The sequence below is a fragment of the Oryzias melastigma genome, linkage group LG20 (genome assembly GCF_002922805.2).
Source record: "Oryzias melastigma strain HK-1 linkage group LG20, ASM292280v2, whole genome shotgun sequence".
In the NCBI taxonomy this organism is placed as follows: domain Eukaryota; kingdom Metazoa; phylum Chordata; class Actinopteri; order Beloniformes; family Adrianichthyidae; genus Oryzias; species Oryzias melastigma.
The window spans coordinates 25814119-25838533 of record NC_050531.1 but is presented as its reverse complement, the minus strand read 5'-3'; the positions used below and the strand labels follow the sequence as shown (position 1 = coordinate 25838533).

General features: G+C 40.3%; 3 protein-coding genes and 1 long non-coding RNA gene across 5 annotated transcripts in view; 2 read left to right on the top strand and 2 right to left on the bottom strand.

Annotated features, from left to right (window-relative positions):
- On the top strand, positions 1 to 8510 carry eif2s3 (eukaryotic translation initiation factor 2, subunit 3 gamma). Its single transcript, XM_024292699.2, has 12 exons — positions 1 to 307; positions 1896 to 1959; positions 2047 to 2174; positions 2403 to 2524; positions 3189 to 3283; positions 4600 to 4758; positions 4832 to 4966; positions 5046 to 5140; positions 7324 to 7468; positions 7607 to 7776; positions 7860 to 8032; positions 8190 to 8510. Exons 1-12 carry the CDS (start codon positions 239 to 241, stop codon positions 8251 to 8253), a joined length of 1419 nt encoding a protein of 472 aa, XP_024148467.1. The 5' UTR covers positions 1 to 238; the 3' UTR covers positions 8254 to 8510.
- A 1160-nt stretch (positions 8511 to 9670) lies between these two features.
- On the top strand, positions 9671 to 19389 carry lrrc31 (leucine rich repeat containing 31). Its single transcript, XM_024292695.2, has 10 exons — positions 9671 to 10376; positions 10627 to 10815; positions 11286 to 11420; positions 11493 to 11660; positions 13315 to 13479; positions 13561 to 13743; positions 14910 to 15077; positions 15146 to 15310; positions 17004 to 17159; positions 18631 to 19389. The coding sequence occupies exons 1-10, from the start codon at positions 10364 to 10366 to the stop codon at positions 18996 to 18998; spliced, it is 1710 nt and encodes a 569-aa protein (XP_024148463.1). The 5' UTR covers positions 9671 to 10363; the 3' UTR covers positions 18999 to 19389.
- Positions 10552 to 13430, bottom strand: LOC112158984. Its single transcript, XR_004949892.1, has 3 exons — positions 13294 to 13430; positions 11578 to 11666; positions 10552 to 10786 (listed from the first exon to the last, which is right to left on the bottom strand). It is a non-coding gene; the product is annotated as an uncharacterized LOC112158984 (long non-coding RNA).
- Positions 19390 to 20279: 890 nt separating the features above from the next.
- LOC112158970 (leucine-rich repeat-containing protein 34) overlaps positions 20280 to 24415 on the bottom strand; it is a 6666-nt gene continuing 2530 nt past the window's right edge. For both annotated transcript variants that reach the window (XM_024292706.2, XM_024292707.2), the window contains exons 4-10: positions 23974 to 24060; positions 22756 to 22884; positions 22134 to 22229; positions 21911 to 22065; positions 21685 to 21840; positions 20555 to 20681; positions 20280 to 20489 (exon numbers count right to left, since the gene is read on the bottom strand). In XM_024292706.2, coding sequence (XP_024148474.1) covers positions 20295 to 20489; positions 20555 to 20681; positions 21685 to 21840; positions 21911 to 22065; positions 22134 to 22229; positions 22756 to 22884; positions 23974 to 24060 — 945 coding nt within the window. In that variant the 3' untranslated portion in view covers positions 20280 to 20294. The remainder of the gene's footprint in view (positions 20490 to 20554; positions 20682 to 21684; positions 21841 to 21910; positions 22066 to 22133; positions 22230 to 22755; positions 22885 to 23973; positions 24061 to 24415) is intronic.

The window sequence follows — 24415 nt, the reverse complement described above, 5'->3', positions numbered from 1 at the left end:
AAGGACCCCGTCGGTGCCGCTGGGATACAACACGCGGGTTCCAAACTAAAGTTATTTTTAAGTGAAATATTTATTACTCGTGAATCGTATTCTTTGATTCTGGCCTCATTCTGGTCCCGGTAAAAGATAAACGATACTGAGCAGAAAACTATATTTTGAGTTAGCGGAAAGGATTTTTTTCCCCTGACTTGTTCAGGCATTCGTCACAGCCGCCTATCTCGTTCCCTTTTCATCCAAGATGGCGGGTGATGAAAGCGGTTCGACGTTCGGTCAGCCTCACCTGGCTAAACAGGACCTCAGCACTTTGGTGAGTCTCTTCGTGTGTGTCCCGCAGCTTCGGGGTGTCGTGTCGGAGCCGGTCGGCTGGTCATTTTACACGAACGGGTCACAGAACGTCCCGAGAACCAACGCCGTAGCGTCCATGCGAACACCCGGCACATGACAGAGGCACGGCCGGGCGGAAAGCTCCTCACCACCGGCCCTCTGTGTTCACGTTCACCCTGTGGTCGTTAGGAGACCGTTTGTCGTCACTAGTGGTTATTAGTGGTTTTATGACCGTAATATTCGTGTGGGATTTGTGACAGTGCAGTTTATGTGAGTCCTCTTCTTCCCGTTTCCACAAGTCCAAATAGTTGAGATATTTTTAGATTTCTTTATTAGAAAATCTTCAGGATTCATTCACTTTGGCCAACATTCCAATTTTATTAATCAATTCCACAGGCGTACCGTGTTGTATAACCAAATTGACTTTGTTTTGGAATGAAAATGTATCAAATGGATATCATATTGAAATGTTACCTGGTGAGGTATTACTGTGATTAATGTAGTAATTAGTGTTCAGGGAAAACCTCCAACAGGAGCAGTCAGGATGTGATGGAGAGGAACCACAGCCTGCATCCAAAGGAGGATCAATCAGATCAGTCAGATGAAGCCAAAAACTTAACATTCAGATCAAGAGCAGCTCGCATCCTCAGAGACCTTTAAAGTCCCATCATCTATTGTAAACATGTCCCGACAGGTCTATTAACGAGGATCATGCTGATTTTAGCCAAGATTTAAAAAAAAAAAACTGTCATTTTCCAGGACATAGTTTCTGCAGAGGAGCAGGAATTCATTAGAAATCATTTGTGGGCGGACAGATTAACCCTTCTGCTCTCTTTGGGGTCCAGATGACTCCAACCACATATTGATGTGTGATTCCTTCCATGACAAATGTGGACAAAGTTGCAATGATAATGATAAAAAAAAAGTTCGGCGCACTGTCTTGTAGGGTCCAGATGACCCCACTTTTAATGTAAACAAGCCAAAGTGAACGGAAGGGTTGCGCCTGCTCCCATTTCCTGTTTTCTAGAACTTCCCACGGTATTTAATGCATATCTGCTGACACTATAGTGTAGAAAAATAAAAGTATAACATATTAATAAATAAATCAGCTGTTGTTGGTCGTTTCTCAGAGGAAAGGTGCGATTATAGGTGATAAACCCTTTAGATTTGGGCTCTTTGTTGGCTTTTTTGGTTCATTCTGTGGGTTTCTAAAATGATGCCTGATCTAAAATGGTTTCATGAAAAGAAAAGAATCATGTTTTTGTTTTTGTTAAATTCAGGATGAAAAGCAGATAAATTTGTGTAAATATCTCCTAAAGTGAATCATTAAAATCTGGTTGTTTGCATTCCTAAAGCTGTGCTCATAAATGACCTCAAACCAGTCTACTCTTCCTGTAACAGTAGTGACTGGAGTTCACTTTGCTGCAGCTGACATAGTTTAAGCAGGACCTCTGCTGGGATTAGAACCAGCACCTCTGAGACTGAGGCCGTGGCTCTCTCGGCTAGAATAAAGTCTCAAACCCCGTCCCACTGTGGTGCGTTCAGGCTCTCACGGTTTGCTCTCTCGGCAGGATGTGTCCACCCTGACGCCTCTTTCTCCAGAGATCATCAGCAGACAGGCCACCATCAACATCGGTAACCAAGCGACCCGCTTTGAAACTTCTGTTGGTGAAAAATGAAACCCAGGTGGTTCTGAGTCCTTTGTTGTTGTCTCCACCTCAGGCACCATCGGTCATGTGGCCCACGGAAAGTCCACGGTGGTTAAAGCCATTTCTGGGGTTCACACTGTCCGCTTCAAGAACGAGCTGGAGAGGAACATCACCATCAAGTTAGGATATGCAAATGCCAAGGTGAGGAAAAACAAACGGTTTAGTAAACGGCTTCAAGATGGAAAAGTCAGCACTGTTCAGTGAAGATGAGTTCTAAAGGACTGGAACAAAGCTGAGCGGGCTCTACGGCGTGTAGTGTTCTTCTGCTTCCTGACAGTATGGAAGCTGGACGGTTTCTCCTTCACACTCCATCCAGACTCCAGAGCCCCATCCTCACCCACCCACCCCCTCTTCTCCCGCCTGTTGCAGGTCTACAAGCTGGACGACCCCAGCTGTCCCAGACCGGAGTGCTACCGGTCGTGCGGCAGCAGCACTCCTGATGAGTTTCCCACAGACATCCCAGGAACCAAAGGACACTTCAAGCTGGTCAGGTGAGGCGGAACTCATTGACTGAATCCAAAACTGAATTTGAATTTCTGCCACTAATGTCGTTTTTAGAGGTTAATCATCACTGTTACAGTCATAAAATGATTTAGAGACAACCCCCCCCACCCCCACCCCACGGCAACAATAACAATTATTATTAAGTATATCAAGTAATTTTAACAATTCCATTCATATAGTCAATTTTGGTTCGTTTTGAACGATCCGATTCTCTGACCTAAAATGGATCAGAACATCTTTATCCAAACTTCCACCAGTGTGACTCAGAGATAAATGGCTGCTACTGAACTTTGGAGTTTTCCAGATTCCTTTTATTTCTTCGAGATAATAAATTAAAAATGTGATCAAACAAACAAATAAACTAGAATGTCAAATACGTTCATATTTTAGTTTGAGAAAGTTCAGCCACTTGGTATGTTGTAATGTTATAGTAAAACAAGCATATACTGCCTCAATCCAAATGGTATTTGCCAAGATCAGTTAGATTTATTTCATTTTGAATGATAAAGGTCTATTTGATTCTATTAACAGAAACAGACTGATCTTGGATCGATCGTCCTTTCTGTTTACATTTGAAACTTCTATGAAATGATGGATAGATTGAGTGAAAGCTGAGGAGAACAGACTCAAAGCTTCCTCCCCCTCCTGCAGGCACGTGTCATTCGTGGACTGTCCCGGTCACGACATTTTGATGGCGACCATGTTGAACGGCGCCGCAGTCATGGACGCAGCTCTGCTGCTCATCGGTAAGAGTCTCTACTCCACGCTGTGATGCTGCTGGATTCAGGATCCTGTTCTCAGCAGAAGGACCGCTCTGGTTCACTGTCTGAATTAGTTCTCATCATTTCTAACCAGCTCTGACGTTGCTGACCTTTCTCTTGAACAAAGCAATAAATCAGGTTTTCTCAGAAAACAATTTCGGAGTCAATAGGTTTGGTTAAAATCCAAATCTTAGCACTGTTGAAAAATAAGTAATTTTTTAAATTTTTGTTTTAAATTCTCTCCGATGAAAATCATGAATTTAGAGTTTATAACATGTCTGTGTGTCATTTTTTTTCTGAAAGAGAACAAATGTAATTAAAAATCATTTAGTTTTTTCATTTCCGAGTATTTCTCCTTTTAAATCAATCAAACTGTCTTGGACAGACTCTGTTTGAATGAATGATCTTCTTTCCATCAACAGCTCTGCTGCACATGCACTAAACCCTCATCTGTTCCTAGTGTCTAGTTCAGGTTCTGGAGAAGAGAAGATGGTATCTTCACATTGACTGCAGTCAAATGAGCCGCCGTTCACATTTCTGTGGTCAAATCAGCATCACTGGATTTTTGGTGTGAGTTTCATCCAATACTTACGGTAGCAGGACTGAGAACGCTGGAAAATCTCCACCAGACTCCACGGAGCTTCTTGATGTGACCACGGAAATGTGAACGGCGGCTCATTTGACCGCAGTTGGAAAGGATTGTAAATCAATGAAAGAGCATTTTGATGTTAGCTTTGATTATTTTATCAAGAACTCTGAGAAACCAATGATTGAATGTATTGATCACAGTCAATAAACATTGGAGAATTAGCTAAAAGAGTCTTTGGTGAACTGGAAGGAGAAAGAATCAGGATTTTGGAGGAAGTTCTGTCCATGAAGATCTTCACTTCCTCGTCCAGCTGACATCCGGATCAGAACCATACGGCTGGACATTACCCAGATTGATGGATGTTTTTATGTAGCAGCTAGTGAGACACAGAGCTATCATAATCAGACAGGGGGGATCAGGGGCGGAGCTCCAACAGCCACGCCCCCTCAGAGGAGATTTTGAAAACAGAGGCTTCAGATCAACATGAAAAATTTCTTTTTAAGAAATTTAGGTTGTGGGATTTTGGGTAAAAACTTTACAATCATAATTAAAACACTACTGGGAATGATTTTTTAAATTGAAAAAATGTCATAGGGCGACTTAAAAACTGATTTTGTGTCATCAGAAAGTTTTTCTGTTGGTTTTTCCTGCATGAATGATTTCTGTAAAAGTTTCTTCAGTGCTTTGCTGTGTTGTGCTTGTGTTTGTCCAGCGGGGAACGAGTCGTGTCCTCAGCCTCAGACGTCGGAGCATCTGGCTGCCATAGAGATCATGAAGCTGAAGCACATCCTGATCCTCCAGAACAAGATCGACCTGGTGAAGGAGAGCCAGGCTAAGGAGCAGCACGAGCAGATCCTGGCCTTCGTTCAGGGTGAGCCGCTGTTGGGTCGGAGTGACTCCGCAGCTGCAGGGCGCCATCACTGAGGACTCTGTTTGTTCCGCAGGCACGGTAGCTGAGGGCGCCCCCATCATTCCCATCTCAGCCCAGCTCAAGTACAACATCGAGGTGGTGTGTGAGTACATCGTGAAGAAGATCCCCGTTCCCGTCAGAGACTTCATTTCGGAGCCCAGACTCATCGGTCAGACCTGCTGATCAGATTCGTGCCACTTCCTGCCTTTGTGTTTGTTTGTGCCAACGTGTTTCTCTTGTTCGAGCAGTCATCAGATCTTTTGACGTGAACAAGCCCGGCTGTGAAGTGGACGATCTGAAAGGAGGCGTGGCCGGAGGAAGTATCCTGAAGGGAGTCCTGAAGGTGAGGTTCTCCGTCATCCTCACCGGCGGCTTCGGTCCGTTCAGAACCTCTGATTCACGGTGTGTTCAGGCTGGTCCACTTAACCCTTTAACACCTGAGGCGCCGCCAGTGACGCTTAAATACAAAATCTTTAACGTGCTGGAACTTTTCAACCGTTAACGCGATCATTCCAGTAGATTGTGAAGCAGAAAATCGGTTCATCGACTCAGCCACTCGAATCTGTGGTTTTAATGTCTTATCATTGCTACGAAATGCGATGTAAGTCCATCTCTTCTCTAACGTTATCCGCTAACTCTGTCTCTTCCCTAAACAAACACACTGAGCATGCTCGCCATATGGGGTACGTTTGGTTTGTTCTCCGGGGACTCTCAAATCATTCACAATCAAGTAGAAATATTTCTATGTTGGAGGCTTGTTTGTTTGTGTTTGTTGGTTAGTTTGTAACGGGACAAAAAATAAATAAAAAAGAAAACAATAATGCAATGGAAAAAAATGAAACTTGCAAATAAGTCCTTGAAAAAAGAACAATACAGGTAGGGCTGTGGATCATTGCTTAGGTTTTGATTTACGAATAGAACAACAATTCTTACTTTTTAATATGTCTCTTACTGTGTATTTGTATTAAATCACCATTTATATTATATTTAGAACAGGAGATCAAAATCAACAAAACTGATAAAAACACAAAAATTTAAATAGAAAGAAATTGTTTGTCAATTCAAACTTTTTTTTAATCAATCTTCTAGTTAAGTTCAGCAGTAAAATAACAAAAAGCATAACAATCACTGCTGTTTTGGATCATTTAAATACAAAACCTGAAAATGTTCTCCACAGTTTTCTATCTTCCAAATTCTTCAACATTTTACGTTCTAAGCGTTACGTATTGGTGCAGAGCCCGTATGAAAGTCCTTTTTCACCTTGATTACATCATATCAGAGTGACGCTGCGTTTCTCCGCTTCAGAATCTGCTGGAGTTACTTGAATTGCTTTAACTGTTGAAGAGTTACTATTACCTAAAGAATGTAAACACTGGAGCTAAAGCTCTGGCGTTGAAGCTGATTTTTTTTTTTTCAGAAGTTATGTCAGTGAGTGGAACTTCAGTCTTTGTTTATGAACGTAAAAAAAGCTCTCGCTAGTTTAACTTTGAAAACCAGAAGCTTCATGACACAAAGATTTATTTACTTCCGGTGACGGTAACGCAGTACATTCAGCTTTATTTTAGTTCATAAACTTAAAATCCAACATTATTCTGCATTTAGAAGCAAAAATACACCCCCCCAAGATAATATTTTACTACACTCTACTATATTTATAAAGATCGCAAATTATCGATTTTCGACATGGCGAATATTCGTACTCTAATTTTCAGGAGCAGGTCGCGAGTATCCGAGCACCCGGATACTCGTTACAGCCCTAAATGCAGGGAAGATCGTTCAAGAGGAAGATTGCATGAAGATGAAGATACACAAGCTAAAATTCGAGGAGACGAAAATAAGAAAGGAGGAGCATTCCCTGCATTTATCAAGTTCTTTAGCACAACAATCAATTACATATTTGCTTTTGTTTTCAACTAATTGGAATATTCAAATATCTCCAGTTTCTTGATGCCTGCACAGATTCGTCCAATCTCAAACGATGACTTAGCGCACATCCATCAGTACTCTTTTTTTTTATTATTCATTTATCTTTATTATTATTATTATTATTATTATTAGTTAGTATCCGTTTTGTTTCATTTAACCAAAAGACAACATTTCACTGCCCCAAAATGTTAGTAATGAAGGTTTTCTGTAGTCTAGTAATTGTAATCTAATTACTGACGTTTGAACTGTAATTGATTACATTACTCTGTTACTGACGAGGATTTGTTTTTTTCTTCATTCATAGGGCTGGGGTTTAGGTATAGAAGTTGGTCTTAATTTTTCATATGTCACATCTTAAAAAGACTTGAATTTAACTTGAAGGAACATGTAGGAACCCTGATTATTCTGTCTCTCCTTGCTTTGCTCCGCCCTCGTAACTCCTGGCCAATGACTGAAGAGACCTTTAGTTAGAAACAGAAGTGTTTGGTAGACGGCAGTCTGATTACAGACCAGACTCGAGGTTCACGACTCGATCCGTCTTGGTCGGGACTAACAGAACTTTCCAGTCTGAAAACCTTTGGTTTCCTGGTGGGCCTGCAGGTGGGCCAGGAGATCGAGGTGCGGCCGGGCATCGTCTCCAAAGACCAGGAAGGAAAGCTGATGTGCAAACCCATCTTCTCCAAGATTGTGTCTCTGTTCGCTGAACACAATGACCTGCAGTACGCCGCGCCCGGAGGCCTGATAGGTGAGGTGCTCGCGGTGCTGTTGGCGGTGTTGGCTGCGCTGCACGGTAGCTTTTAGATTCTTCCAGAGAATGAAGATCTACATGATGGTTCTGTTTGAAGAAAAGATCGTTAACCATGAAAGCTGTACCTGTGTGCAGGTGTGGGTACAAAGATCGACCCGACGCTGTGCCGGGCGGACCGCATGGTCGGTCAGGTTCTGGGGGCGGTGGGCGCGCTGCCTGAGATCTTCACTGAGCTGGAGATCTCCTACTTCCTACTCAGAAGGCTGCTGGGAGTCCGCACAGAGGGAGACAAGAAAGCAGCCAAGGTGAGCGGTGCATCCTGAGAAATGTAGTCCTGGTTTGTTTGATAGTATATGGCAGTCAACCTGTCCACTCGTCTGTCCTGCAGGTCCAGAAACTGTCCAAAAACGAGGTCCTGATGGTGAACATCGGCTCGTTGTCAACAGGTGGCCGCGTCAGCGCTGTCAAGGCCGATCTGGCCAAGATTGTCCTCACCAACCCCGTGTGCACGGAGGTGGGGGAGAAGATCGCTCTGAGTCGGCGTGTGGAGAAACACTGGCGGTACGAAGGAAGCTCAGAAAACATTCTTAAAAAGTTCTCCCCTTGAATGACATCTCTGGTTTATTTGGACAAAGAGAACAAACTACAGATAATCTGAAGACGACCTTCAATACCTTTATTGTGCATGTTTGTAATCATCTGCTTGTGTCATCCCTAGTCTGATTGGTTGGGGGCAGATCAGAAGAGGCGTGACCATCACACCCACAGTGGACGACGACTGAGACCTCCCAGCTGTTCCACTCATCTAGTGTTTATTTTGTTTTTATTTACCCTCATGGAGGACGAGGAGGAGAACACCCGGGCAGGAGGCTCCTCTGTCTCCTCTGCTCCTCTGTGTCTGCGTTCAGCTGCAGCAGAGGAGCGCAGGAGCAGAGGAGCAGCTCTGGACTTGGAGAACGAGCCTGCTGCCTGCAGGAGTCCATCAGAGCAGAGGAGCTCCGTGCTGCACATCAGCTCAATAAAGAAATTTCAAAACAACTTCACTTCGTTCAAGCTTTCATTGTTGCAGCTTCAAACAACACTGAAACTCGTTTGAGATCCAATAATATTTAGTTTTATATTTTCAAAGAGCCAATAGGAACTTTTAATCCAATAAAACTGCAGAATTTCTGAAATTTAATCAAATGTTGCATATCTGTCTTTGGAAAACAGAGATTTCTCTGATTTAAAATGTTCTGTTCATTTAATGACAGGAATTTATCGACCCAAATCTTCCTTTTATCCACACACAACCATGTTATAAGTCTGTGTAAAAGGATATTCACAGAAAATTCTATTCTGATTATCAAAATATTATAGAGTTGAGACGGGTTATTTAAAAGTATCAGAGGAAACAAATTATGGAAATGATTGTCTACAGAATAGAAATGTAAAATTGGTACAGTTTTAGTGTGATATATGAAAAAAACCATCAGGTAAGAAAAATCATTTTGAAAAAGATAAATACACGGCAAGTAAAATTCTGGATGGATTTTCTTTTGGTTCCATTTTGCTGCAAATAGGAGATAAACAAATTTAGCAACAATTGTGTTTATCAACATCATTTGACTTGATCCAGTAAATTAGTCCAACATATGAATAGAAATGATAGAGACAAAATAGAATACGATCCTTAAATCCTTAAACAGACTAACTGATTAGTGTATTAAAACACATTTTTGATATACTGGATATATTTCCAAGAATACATCTACGCCACTTTTAATGCTGTGTACAAAATGTTTAATTGATAAACAGAAAAAATATATTCAGACTCACAGTGTATTTCTAAGTATAATCCAAATTTACTTAACATGAACTTATGAACTCGTAAAGTTTATCTCTGATAAATACCTAAAGAGTAAACTAAAAGTATACTATCTTAATTTTAGTTTTAAATAGTTTGCTTAAAATGTACTTGAGTATTCTTATTTTTGGTAAGGGGACTTGCTTTTTACTAGAGTCATCAATAACTAATAAGCTAAAAATCAAATCATACAGTCATTCAAACAATACTAAAGGAGAAGAAAAGTAACTGGAAAAAAATTACCAATACTTTCTGAAAGATCTAACAAAAAACTGGTTTGATTGAAACTATGAAACTAAAAGATTTATTTGTTCTTGTTTTTATCATCAAAATGTACTTTGAGGATGTTTCAAACTGTAGAATTTATTTGGGGAAAAAAGAAGGAAAGGTAAATATGAAGGATAGCCTCTGTATTTGGTGTAGTTTTTAAATTGTAATCAAAAAATGTATTTTATTTTTACTGCATTGAAGAAAGTGCAAGTATCCAACGAGAGAGCCATTATGGTGCAATGTGAAATAAAGAGATAATAACAAACAGCCAGAGGGGCTGATAACACAAATACATGCAACAATGACACATTTAAATAGCTGTCGAGTGTGAGATTAAATTTATATATTAAAAAAAATCTTTAGCGAATAGTGGGAAATATTTTGTTTTAAAATTAAGTTTCTATTTATGTAAATAGAACTTCACCAGAAGAATCAATGAATTAAATATTAAGATGTCGTATTGTACTTTCTTGAGGTTTTGAAATAGAGAGGGATGTTTTTTTTGTGTAAACATCGCTGCACTTCCGGCTTCTCAGCCACCTGACCAGCACGGGACGTGACGTCACCCAGGTGTTCAGCAGGCGCTGTAAAGATGTGAAAAAGCAGAAAAGGTTCAATGATTGACGGATCTTTGTTTTTTCTATGTAACTCGTGGTTACATGGACGGAGCTGCTTTCTGAGGGTTCTGCTGTTCGGTACTTTAAGTTCGGCCAAACCGAAACCGGATCACCTGCGGGACTACTTCACGTGCACGAGCAGAACTGCACTTTAATCTAATGGAAGCTGCAGGTAAGAAGATCTGAGGTGTAAGTGGAACATGAAGATTTCTGTGACTGTCAAATAACTTAATCTATTAACTAGACAGTTATAGACTGAATTAGGTTAGAATCAGATTAATTCCAAAGGAAGTTATTTATTGTCTGAATTGTATGAATCTTTCTGCATTAAGTCATAGTACAGAACATTGAGCCATAAACTATATTTTATCAGTAAAATCTCTTCTGACATCACAGTTTTAAAGAAATCTCTGTTTGGTCAGATTCTCCACAGGGGAGAGATGGAGCTGGTCAGAGGCGCTCCCCCCTCGATGTCCTCATGAGTCAGATCCGCAGGAAGCGCTCAGACAGGAAGCCACTGGGCCGCTTCTTGTCCTGGACCTCGGAGCGGACCGGGACCGGGACCCCTGAGGATGAGCCGGACTGCAGAGAGGAAACCAGACCGAGTCCAGGTCAGGGAAACACCTGAATGTTTCATGTTACTTTTAGAAATCTTTCATCAACAATGATTAAACACGTCTGTTTAGTTTGTCGTCAGTAACAGAGTCAGAATCGATGCAGAATGCTGCATACCCGTCTTATTTTGAAAGTAACAGATCAATAATAGCCACTGAATTGCTTAATTGTTGTCGACTAATGAAGCCACTTGGATAATTGATGAAACATTTCAAAGAAGACTTCAAGTCCAGAGAACCTTCAGCCAGATTGACAAATATTTGCTGCAACCTTTGTGTCTCTTTTCCTGAGCGTCCATCCATCCATCACAACCCGCTGAATCCCTTTCAAGATCACAAGGTTGCTGGAGCCTATCCTAGCTACTGTTGGGTGAAGGCCAGCGTGTTGCAGGGCCACACATTCACACCAAGAGGAAACATGCGACTCCACACAGCTGGGATTTGAACCTGTCGTGTGTGTTTGGCAGCACCTCCAGAGGGCGAGCGGGACGTGGGCTGGGGGCGAGTGTGTGCCTTCCTCCAGAAGCTGGGGAAGAAGGCCGACAGCCGCAGCCTGAGTCTGGCCCACTGTGACCTGACGGCCACAGACCTGCTGGAGCTCGGTACGGACACACCTGAGTCACAGCAGCAGCTCAGGAGGGAGGAGATTCAGACACTCTCTTTTTGCTCCTCAGCCTCTTTGCTGCAGTCTCTCCCGCAGCTGGAGGAGGTGGACGTCTCTTGGAATGACCTGATTGGTGGAAGTCTGATGGCGATTACCTCACACTTCCAGCTGGTGAGCGGGGTCAGGACGCTGAGGCTCTGCGGCTGCAGGCTGGACGGGGAGGATGTAGCCGCTCTGGGTGAGGCTGAGCAGATGGATGTGCAGGATTACACATCACAGCTTCATCCTCTCTCAGGATATTTGTCTTATTTCTACGATGAGCATTGTGCCCAACACAAAAATAAATAATCAATGCATTTACGAGGATAAAGTTGTAAAATTATGAGGAAAAAAGTCAATATTTATGAGTTAGAACAATCTATATTTTTCTAGAATAAAGTTATAACTTCATAAATTGTAATTTTACAAGATTAAAGTAATAAATGTATGAGGCAAAAGTCTGTTTACTTAGAAAATGGAAATAATAACACAAAACAAAAGGAACTGATTTCTTGTTTCAGTATAAAAGACTTTTGTTCAGCATTGGTTCACAAATACTAGGAAATACGGAGACTTTCATTAAACTTTATTTTATTATAAAGACATTGCAAATAATTTACAGCACATGTCAAAGTCGAGGCCCGGGGGCCATTTTATTTTATTGTTATTAATGACCCGATGTTATCTTGCGCTCATTTCTAACTTGTATAATTTTAACAAAATATATTTTTATGGAGAGTAAATATTGAAAGTTATTTAAGGTTTAAGTTGATTTATTCTGGAATAATATTCCTGCCTTTTTATTATTCAGAATTATGTTGAAAAGTTGCGATTTCAAAAATTGGCATTCTGCTAGCTTTTTGGACTATTTGGCATTTAATAGGATTTTTTAAGGCTATTTTGGAGTTTAGCAAATATTTCACCGACATGCTAGCTGTTTTGACTAACTTACATTTTTTTTTATAATTATCTTTCAGGCTAATTTGGCATTTAGCTAATATTTTAGTTGGCTATCAGCTTAAGCGTTTTCAACTTTCAGCTTCACTGTTTTCACTTATCAGCTTTAATGTTTTTAGCCATCAATTTAAGCATCTTCAGCTGCCAAATTCAGCTTACAGCATTCACACTAGCATTATCGTAGGTAATTCTATATATCTAGTTCATAATTATGTTAAAAAGTTACAGTTTAAAGTTTTAAAAATGTAGTTTTAGAGTGTTCAATAAATGTTTATCCTGTTCGGCCCGCAACATAAGGTGCGTTTTGGATTTTGGCCCGTTGTGTGATGAGTTTGACACTCCTGATTTACAGGAAACTGAATAAGGCCCACCAGGAGTAGATTTCCAGCAGGAGCACAGTTTACACCGTAAGCATTTTAATTGCAGAGGTCCAAATGCATTATGGGACATAGATTACTATGATAAACAAAAGTCTCACAGCATCACCATAAATGCATTGACGGATTTAGTCGGCGCATAATGTAGATGGAGGCTTACACAACTAACTTTATTTATAAAAAAGCATTTTCCTTGTAAAATTTGAACTTTTTTTCCCCATAATTTTACAACTTTATTTTCGTTTATTACCTTATTTTTTCTTTCGTGGTGGTCTTAATACTCTGTTTTATATTTCCTCAAATCTTTTTTGGTTAAACAAAAACTGTGAGATTTGATTAAAAGGTAACATTTCTTTTAATCTTGAATGTGTAAAATAACGTATTCTTCATTGTGAATAATTAAAAAATATATATCTTTTTGATTTCTAAGCTGTTGTTTCTGTGTAGTGAGAGCTCCCTCTGCTGGTAGTAAGATAGAATGCATGTTCCAGTCTTCACCTGTGCTGTGTACCTGTGCAGGTGAAGGTCTCGGCTGCACTCCTCTGCTGGAGATCCTTGACTTGTCCTGGAACAGTGGTGTTGGAGGGGGCGCTCTGCAGAACTTGCTGGGAAGACTGCAGCCTCCTCTGAGAGAGCTCCACCTCGTGGCCTGTCAGCTCACAGAGGCAGACTCCTCAGCATTGGGTGCAGACTTCAGTCTAATAACTACTGCTCCACCGCTTCTGTGATGGATTTTGTTCAGGTTGTTTGATGTCTTGCTCTCAGGGGGAATGGTGGCCACTCTTCCCAGACTCTGCGTTCTGGACGTCTCCTGTAACCCCCAGCTGGTAAAGGATTCAAACGGTGCAGCCTTCAATCAATTTGCAGCCTCGCTCTCCCAGGCCACGCCCCTCACCACGCTCCGCCTACAGGCTTGTGGTCTGACTGCAGATAGTCTTGCTGCTCTTGGTGAGAGACTTTTCTTCTCCAAAGATGCAGTCTCCATGACAACCTCACTCCTGAGCTAATGGAGCTGTTTTAGCTTAAGAGTTCATCATATGTTCTGTGTAGTTAAACTGAACAAGTGAAGAGGAAGTTTTTTAGAAAAACTAAAGTTTAGTATGAAGCCAAAGAAAAGGCCGGTTGAAAACAATTTGTGATTGTTTTGGAGGATGACCTGTATGAAAGAACCAGAGGTGAGGTCATCAAATCTAGCATCAGCATCCCTCTAGATCACATGTGTTCATTCTGGAACAATATTCCTGCCTTTTTATTATTCAAAATTATGCTAAAAAGTTACAGTTTTAAAAATGTAGTTTTAGTGTTCAATAAATGTTTATCCTGTTCGGCCCGCGACCTAAGGTTGGTTTTCATTTTAGCCGCTTGTGCGATTGAGTTTGACACATTGACTGTAAAAATATTATTATTTTATATACAGTCAATGGTTTGTCATCCCTGCTCTACAAGAATTTGTAGAAAAAGTGTAAAAAAAAAAACTATGATTAAATATTTTATACCAATTAACTCAATTCGGTTTCAATTTCTTTTAGGACATTTCCTCATTTTCAAAAATACCAAACATTCAGTTTTATTTTTTATCTGTCATTTAGATACCAGATTATTGGTTTGAAAATGTCATAATTTAGAGAAAAAAAAATCATATTCATATTGATCATTCTTTTTTTTGCCATTCATGTGTTTTATTTTGAAAATCAGCGGGAAATTCTCTACTTCTCATCATCTTTATATTCCCAACTGAATCAAGTTTTTCTTTTTTTGTTGAAATGATTTTAAACCAACATAATTTAATGCCAAACAGTTCATTGACAGTAACAAACTACAGACCACATAATGATGAACAGATGTGCAAATGTTTGAAAGAAGATGTAGAACTGATAGATTTTGCCATAAAGGTGTCCAGAAAGTACAGCATGCGTGATCTGAGGGTATGCATGGGAGAAAAACACCACAGATTTCAAAACAGTTTCTGCAGAATATTACAGCATGACGGCTTTATAATGAAATAATAATTAGAGGATGGCAAAACCAGGAGTTTGTCTTAAATTACCCAGCATGACTCCTCCATGCATCTCCTCACCCGCACATGTTGAGGAGCCTGTTGTTTCCTCGGTCAGGCACCTCCCTGAGCAGCCTCCCCTCCCTGCGAGAGCTGGACCTGTCCTGCAATAAACACCTGTCCGGAGGACTGAGCCACCTCACCTTCTACCTGGCTCATGTGGCACACCTGGAGAGCCTGGACCTGCACCTGTGCGCGCTCACGCGTGCGGACCTGGAGGCTTTGAGTGAGTGCTCCTCAGAAGAAGCTGCAGCTGGAGCCTCCAGCAGCAGTCATGTGACCCGCTGTCTGCAGTCCAGGTGCTGCCCACCCTGACGGCGCTGACGCAGCTCGACCTGTCGTCCAACAAGGAGGTGGGGGGCGTGGTCCATCCGCTGGTATCCTCCCTCCCACTGACCCAGATGAGGCGGCTGCCGCTCAACAGCTGCAGCCTGAGCCAGGAGTCCTTCACTGCTCTGAGTAAACACAATCACAGAAACACACAGGAAGTTTGCAGAGTAAATCCAAACTGTTTTAAAATGTGTTTTTAAAATCTGCTGTATTTTCCAGTGTTTAAGTTGCAGTTTTTATCATAGTTTAGCCAGGTGTGCGACTTATACTCAGACTTATTTGTGGTGTTTTTTAGACATCTAAAAGGTTATATATTTGTTATTTTCCCAGTAAACACTGGCTGTCTTTTAACGGTTGTTTCCTCTAACAACCACTAGAGGACACTGCATCTGAAGTATTTGCTACTGACAGCGGCAGAAGAAGAAGTGTCGTCCAAAACAAACATGGAAGAGAATCTGATTGTTTTCCTTTTTCAACATTGCTATTTTACTTATACAGATCAAATGATTAGTATTCTTGTATTTCTTAATGGTGTAAATGATTTACAGCATTCACACTATAGTGATTCTCCTGCTCCTTTCTGTACGGTTTTTGGCACGTAAAAACTCAATCACACTTTCAGTGCTTTCAGCAATCTTGGCTTCAAAACGTTCAGCTCGTTCAGAACATTACTGATTGTACTTTTGGTATTCATTAACTTTATAGTTTTTGAAATATTGAACAAAATATGCCCTGAGAAATTTCTCAAATCCTTGAAAAACTTTGAGCACTTTAAAACTTGTGAACTTCTGCATAAACCTTCAGTCAGACAAAATTCAAACTTTAAAATGTTCAGCAACTACTGTTTTTTTTTTTTTTTTTTTTTTTTGAGTTTAGCATTTACTTTAGTAACATTCTAGCTGTTTTTGGCCAATTTAGACATTTTTCGGCTAAACATTAGTCTATCTTATATTTTAGCAATAGGCTAAAATATTTAAATAAAATAGATTTTATTTAAATATTAATATATTAAATATAATGTATTTTAGCAATATGCTAAAATATTGGCAAACATCAGACATTTTAACAGTTTTTTAGGCTAATTTGAAGTTTTGCTTTTATTTTTGCATAGCTGTTTTGGCTAATTTAGACATTTTTCCAGTTTTTTTAGGCTAATCTGGAGTTAAGCTAATATTTTAACATTAAGTTTGCTGTTTCATTAAGATTAGACATGTTTCCAGTTTTTAAGGCTAATCTGGAGGTTAGCCAATATTATTAACATTTTTCTTGCTGATTTAAATCTAATTTAGACATTTTTCCAGTTCTTTAAGCTAATTTGGAGTTTAGCCAATATTTCTTAACAATATGCTAGCTGTTTTGGCAAAATTAGACATTTTACTAGTTTTTTTTGGCAAATTTGGAATTTAGCCAATATCTTAGGAAGCTTTCAGCTTCAGCATTTTCAGCAATGAGCTTCAGCATTTTTTGTAAGCTATCAGTTTTAGCATTTTCGGTTATGCACTCTATCATCTTCAGCTGACACATTCAGCTTGCAGCATTCACACTAGCATTATCACAGGTAATGCTACATATCTAGTTAATTTATCCTTTTAGCTTCACTGGGCTCGGCAGATTTGTTCTGAAACAACAGACTTTTCTCCTAAAAGTGCGACTTACACTCCAGAGCAACTTATTTTTGGTTTTCTTATTCTTGATTAGACATTTTTTGCTCTTGTGACCAATACGGTGATTATCCTGATGAGACAAAACACACAAGTGAAGTGAAGAATCGGGATGAACAGATGGATGGAGGTACAGGTAACTTTCCTCTGGTGTGCCTCAGCTCTGGCGGTGCCTCACCTGCGCAGCGTGGACGTTTCCTGGTGTAAAGTGGTCGGCGGTCGCCTGGCGCTGCTGCTGGACGCGCTGCAGCCGTCGGTCATCGTGGAGCTCCGCCTCAGCAGCTGCCAGCTCAGCGCCGACGACCTGCATCACCTCGGTAACAGACTCAGAAACATCATTTAAGTTTCAATAGTTTTTATCCCTATCTTGATTGAAACATGTTTATTTTCAAGTTGTAACCAAAAAACAATATTTGAATGACTGACTTACGAAGCCATGAAGATCTTCAGAAACTCCTACAACTTTTTGGTTTATAAAACAGTCTTTATTTCTTGTAGTTTTTGTTTCAAATGTTAAAGCAAACATTTTATTTGTGGAGCACATTTGAAACAAGGGATATCTAAATGTAAATGTTCTGCCAAACCAACATTTTAACAAGTTTTTGTGTTAAAATTTGAATCTTAATGCATCTCAAAATCTTAAAAATGATGGGAGCTTTTTCTGCAATCGTACTATGATGATGTGTAGGCATCCTTTGTTAAACACTAGACTCAGAGAGGAAACAGAAGGAAGAATGTAAACTGGAATGCTGTCTGTTCACTGTTATTCATGAAAAAAAAGGTTTCATGAAAACTTTGACCACTTTGAAAACTTTGATAGCGTTTGTGACTCATAACTGAAAAGCGTGAGCAATGACATCAACGTGGTCCGCACCTTGGAGCTGCTGAGTCATTTAAGAGACACTTTTTGCGCGGCGAGATGTGAAAACGAAAAAGCATTCTGCTTTGGCTTTGTCACTTTAATTGTGTCACCGAATGAGCGATGATGAAGAAGAAAACGGAAATGAAGCCTGAAGACTTGCTGTTTTATTTAATTTAAGAGACAAGTAATGCAGATTCGTTTTGAAAATGAAAAGGCATTTCCAGGATTGACTTTTATTTTGAAGGAGTCACAAACGCTTCCATAAAAAATATTCATTTATATACTGAAAAAATAAATGAAAGAAAGACTGAAAATTTATTTTAGTGGCTCCGCAACAAAAATAAATTATATTACTTTCAAGAAAATTCAAACTGAAGTTAGTAAAAAAAACTCCCCTTTGGGATACTTTTAAAATGAAAAGGTTTTAAATCCTTCGCTTAAAGTTGAATAATTCAAAGCACCTTTTTGTAGAGAAATTTAAATATTACGATATAATTATTTATTTTTATGTTTACCTGCTATTATTTGTATGTTTCAAAACTAAGACTGGAAGCTGAACAAAATATTTACATTTCTTTGCTGTTTACAAGCACTAAGGAAGAAAATTGATAATGAATTTATGTTAATTATTATTTCAAAGTAACTTGGTTTTGTTAAGATGCTAAAACAGTTTTTAGGACTTCAGGGATTCAGTTTCCATTAGTTCTTTAAAGAAAGTTCCCCACTAAACAGTTCTGGAGCAAACACTCAACGTCTAAAGATTTTTTTGTTTCCTGAAAATGACTTATTCTAAAAATGTCTACTTATTTTAGTTTAACTTGACTAGTTTCACCTAAACTTTGATGTTAATGTTTCAGTGGTTGTTATAAACCTGGATGACATGTTTTGTCTCTGGGTTGAACAGAGATGTGTTTGTGTCTGTGCAGCTGCCGTCTGCCGGCGCGGCTCCCTGTCCTCTCTGAGAGTTCTGGATCTGTCCTACAACGGCTCGGTGGCCGATGACGGCTGGTCGGCCGTGCTGGCAGCCGGAGGTCTGGCCTCGCTGGAGGACCTGGACCTGAGCCTGAGGCCGTCAGCGTCTGCTTCCTGCAGCGCCTGGCTTCCCGTTCTGATCCGCGCCCTGCCTCAGATGCCGGCGCTGACCCGGCTGGCACTGCAGCGGTGGACCGCTACGTCCCAGGAGAGAAGGAGGCTCAGCCACGGCACCAAGAACAGAGCTCTCTTGGTGGAGTGGGATTCAGACGTTACAGACTCCACGCTTCAGTCGAGCGGTCACGACACACCTGAGGAGTGAAGGCCGGCCCCCAACGACCAGGAACCACGCCTGTCCTCCTCCATCACCTGCAGGACTCCAACACTTTTCCAAATTTCCTTTACCTCGATTTTAGTTAAATGTAATCACAGGGAAAATCCAATCCATGACATTATTGGAGAGAAGGAATCAAAATGATTGAGTGAAACATCAAAGGAAGTTGGAAACAGTTTTTATGTGAACATAAAGTTCCTCACATTTGATTTGACTTCAGACTGTGATTCAGCTGATGAGGATGAAGCATCTTCTGTCTAAATCAGGAGTGTCAAACTCCATCACACAGGGTCCAAAATCTGGATAAACATTTATTGAACACTCTAAAACTAAATTATTACATTTTTAAAACCATAACTTTTTATCATAATCATGAATAATAAAAAGGCAGGAATATTATTCCAGAATAAATCAACTTAAATCTTAAATAAGTTTCAATACTTTAATCTCCATAAACATATATTTTTTCAGAATTATACAAGTTAAAAACAAGAGCAAGATAACATCGAGCCATTAATAACAATAAAATGGAGGAGGGCCGGATAAAATTACCCGAGGGCCGGATCCGGCCCCCGGGCCTTGACTTTGACGTGTGAGCTAAAGGGAGAAAATGACAGCTCCTGTTGACCGCAGTGTGCATGAAGGATCATGTTTTAATGCAAACAAGTCTTGGAGGATAAATGTAGTCATTTAGTCAAGGTTAAAGGGTAACCAAACAGGGAAGTTGGAGGCTGACTCCGCCCACAGCTGAAATGTGAAAATCCAGTCTGAGGGGCGGAGCTGAGAACAGGACTGTTCTCATTACTGGAGCTGCAGATCATGACATGGACTTCTGAAAGGATGTGGGACAAAAGTGGTTTGACCAATCATGAAATCCAAATGTAATATCTCAATTCAACCTGTAGGGGGCAGCACACAGACGTTTTTGGATTATATTTTCAAGAATTAAGTTTATTTTAATTTGTCAAAAATCTGTCAATGACAAACAGACTGTAGTTTCAAAGCCCATTTTTAAAGGTCAACAGACAAGAAACGTTATTTAGTGTTTGCTTACCCATTAAAAACATAAACGTGTGTTTTGTGTGAGAAATTATGTTTCTCGTTTTTCAGAGGTTTTGCTCCTCTTTGAAGCTGCTGCTTGTCAGACCAGAGCTCATATGAGTTTCTGATGGACGGGACTTTGGTGCTGAGAGGAGCTGGACAGAACCCTTTCACTTTCTGATGCCAGGCTCCTTCAACCTGCTGCAATCAAATCTACAAAAAGGCGAGTTCAGCAAATATGGTTTATTTAGATGTGGACCCCCTGACCTCTGAGAGCAGAGCTGCAGAAGAACAAGCTGCTGTCTCCTCTATGGAGCAAATCTGCGTCCTTAGACCCTGGAAGACCTCAGCGAGGAAAAGCTGTCCGTCCACCTGGTACGGGCTGACGTCTGTGCGCTGGGGCAGCAGTCGACCGCTGGAGAGGAGCTCGGAGAAGACCTGAGGGAAGCAGCAGAGCTCCTGCATGTGCTGCCTCCAGCTGAGAGAAGAAGTGAGCAGTTTACCTGACAGACCGGCTCATCCAAGTGGTTTCCCCAGATGTAGAGGTGTGTGAGAGTCGGGCTGTGTTTGAGCGCCTGAGCCAAAGACAGCAGACCCTCCGTCCTGATGCAGTTCCTGCTGACAGACAGCCTGACAGAGAGGCAGAACATTTACACCATCAGAATGAGGAACTTCTTCATATCCACTGCTACAGGTAGACGTGTCTAAATAGGATCAGTGTTGAGTATTGGGGTGACATTTGTAAATCTGAGAAGTCAAATTTTGACATGAATGTTTTTGGATATAAAACAGTTCTCGTTTTTCAAATGCATATTTTCATATTCATGTATTTATAAATGTTACATTTACTAACTAAATATTTAGTCAGCAAGCTAAATATTCAATTTTAAGCTAAATGTTTTTTAAAATTATTTATCTAGCTTATAACTAACTATTTAATTATATGTTATCTAACTAAATATTTAATTAAAAACTAAATATTTAGTTATCTTACTAAATGAATGGATCCAGATTTATAGTCAAAAACTAAATATTTAGTAAAAAAAATAGTTTTTAACTAAATATTTAGATCCAATCTAAATATTTAATTTTAAACTATTTAGTTTTTAACTATTTAGATACAAGCTAAATTTTTTAAATATTTTATCTTTAATTAAATATTCTGTTTTTTTTTTTTTTTTTTTACAAAATATTGAGTTTTTAATTAAATATTTTGTTTAAAACATTATATTTAGATGCAAGCTAAATATGTATTTTTCACTAAATATTTACTAAGAGAACTAATTATTTAGAAATATAAATATTTAATGTGCAAAGTAAATATTCAATTTGATAATATTAAATAGTTTGTCAGCTAAATGTATAATTTCAAATAAATAACCCCATAGAAAAGCTCATGGATCAATTTAAATCCTAATTTTCAAACATGCAAAATGTATTTGATTAACTTTCATTCTAGGACTTGATCAAGTTTTAAAGTTGATCTAAGAAATAAAAAACATTTTCACTCCTAAGAAAAAGAACTAATCATCTTTTAAAAAAAGAAAACTTTAAATACACTCCCTTCCTCACTGAAAAGACAGAAACTTTAACTGTAAGTTCTTGTAAAAGCAGAGAAACCTGCAGAACTCACTCCTTCAGGGAGCAGCCAGGTGTGGCTATCGCCTCGCTCAGGTGAGCCGCGCCTTCGTCTTCTATCCTATTGGACGACAGATCGATGACCTCTAGGGTCGGATTCTGCCTCAGCACTTCAGCCAGATGGTGCGCGCCGTCACGGGTCACATGGTTGCTGTGGCATCCAGAAATACAATCAGATGAAGAGGAAGAGGAGGATGGAGGTGAGGGTCGGCCTTTCTCACCAGCGCAGGTCCAGGCAGCGCAGGCTGTGGTTCTGTCTCAGACCCTCAGCGAGCATCTCCATGCCAGTGTCCGTCAGCCCCGTCCTCCCCAGGTGGAGCTCCAGCAGGCTGCGGTTCACCGTCAGCATCTGAGAGAAGTGCATGGCCCACTCCTCCTGAGGGGGGCTCACCCATGAGTGAACGGACCCCTCCAGCTCTGATCTTCTGATCCCACCGTCTCTACCTGCTGGCTGAAGAGGAGGGGCCGGCTGATGTCCAGGGCCTGGAGCGCTGTGTTGTGCTTCAACGCCACGCCGAGCGCTGCCACGCTCCGGTCGGCCTGCAGGATCAGAAGAGAGCTCAGAGAACTGCTGGAGCCACTCCAGGAGGCAGAGATTCTGCGCTAGTGCTGCCACAAACCGTCGAGTCATGCCCAAAGTGGATGTGAAGCACACATCTTTACTAGATTTAAACTAACTAAAAGCTAGATATATAGCATTACCTGCTGTAATGCTAGTGTGAATGCTGTAAGCTGAATTTGGTCACTGAAGATGCTGAAATTGATAGCTAAAATCGCTGAAGCTGAAAGCCAGCTAAAATATTAGCTAAATGTCAAATTACCCTAAAATACTGAAAAAAGCCTAAATTACAAAAGACAGCTAGGATGTAGCTGAAATATTAGCTAAACTCCAAATTAGCCAAAATAGTCAAAAAAAATTAGCAGAATGCTATTATAAATTTCAACTTTACTGCACTTTGACTCCGTATAATATAAAGTAACGACTAATCGACTATTAAATTACTCGTTGATTTTTTTAAAAGTGGATTAGTCGACTAATCGTGGCAGTCGTAGTCTGTGCAATTACCAGGTTGCAGTCAGACACCTGCAGCAGCTGCAGCGTGCTGTTGACCTGCAGCATGCTGGACACGTGCACGCCCCCTCGGTCCCCGAACTGATTACCGGACAGGCTGAGAGACAGCAGGCTGCTGTTGCTCTGCACACAGGAAGACCGCTGTCATCAGTCAGACACACCTGACACTCCAGGAACAGAAACTTCCACCAAAAAAAAAAAAAGATTAAAATCTGACACAAACATTAAAAACAGATGTGGAAACCAGCAGCATTCAGGGTCACTAGCACAGGCTGCCAGCTAATATGAGAGTGTAACAACTTTCTCTGCTCTCTCACAGAGAAAGAGTACGCATAAGCACTTTAACTGCTTGAATGTATAAGCAACCTCAACATAACACATAAAAAAAAAAAACTCTGCAACAGTCTCACTTTAAGTTTGCCTTTGGTGTATTCATATTACCCTTAACCACGCCCCAAACAAATTCTCAATTAACAGGTCCACCACCAATTAACACATTTACAAGCAGGAATGTACACAATACTCAATATTGTCTCTCAAATTGATCAGTTCTTTTTCTCAGTCCCGGCTACGCGTAGCAAAATCCAAAAGAAATAAACAGGCTCGGTCTCACCGGTTTCTGTCCAAGTCTGTGAAGTTGGCATCCAATGGGAAAAAAACTAAGAAAAAATGGAAAGCAAAAACCCATGTGATGATCCATTCACAGAAAGGAAAAAGGTAATCCGGTGGCGAAAAGCAGGTAACCACAGAATGGCTCTGGACGTCGGGGGGGAGAATCCTCAGGCCTTCTCCTCTCTTCCTCCTCCAGACTCTGTCTTCCTGTGGTACACCTCGCTTCCTTTTTCTGCCCCGCCCCTTCCTTGACAGTCTTTTCCTGCTTCAGGTGTCCAGGCCTTGTTTTCCTATTAAAGTTCCTTTGTATTTGTTTTAAACAGTCCGCCCTTCTACAAACACTGGCCATTTTATTTCTTACAGTATACAGAAAGCATGTTGCCCCTGCAAGGTTTTTTTAACAACATGGTTACATATTTTTCAATATACTTTCAGTGTGGTGACAGTGTCACAAGAGGATGTCATATGATTCCTGTGTACTTTGCTCTTTAAACATAACTTCTGAGTAATGAAGAAATGCAACCTAATTTGCTTCCTACAGTTTGAATGAAATGTCAGGGAAACACTCAGCTGTGGCTGGCAGTTGGAAGAGAGACCGACCTTCAGGCTGTTGGCGAGGATTTCCACTCCGTCTGCCTGGATGTTGTTAAATTTCAGATCCAGAGACTTCAGAGCTGAACTCCTGAGCTGCTCGGTGAAACACACACAATGTCACAAACTAATGGAGGCTGACAAGGACATTTTCCAAAAAACTACAATACCATGGAAAAGTATTTTCATTTCTATAAATCCATTAAAAATAACTTCCATAAAATATGAAATGTTTAGTTTAACATAAATTGAAGTTCCAGCTCGTAAAACCCACAAAAACAGGATTTCAGAAAACAGAATAGTCTATAAAAATCTGCCCAAATTTTTCAGGACATGTTTAAATTGAGTTTCACTCAAAATTGAGTTAAACTCAAAGTATGGAGCAGAATTGGGGCCATAAATATTTGAAACCCAAATAAAATGTTTTTAAAAAATATTGGTGTTTGGTCAA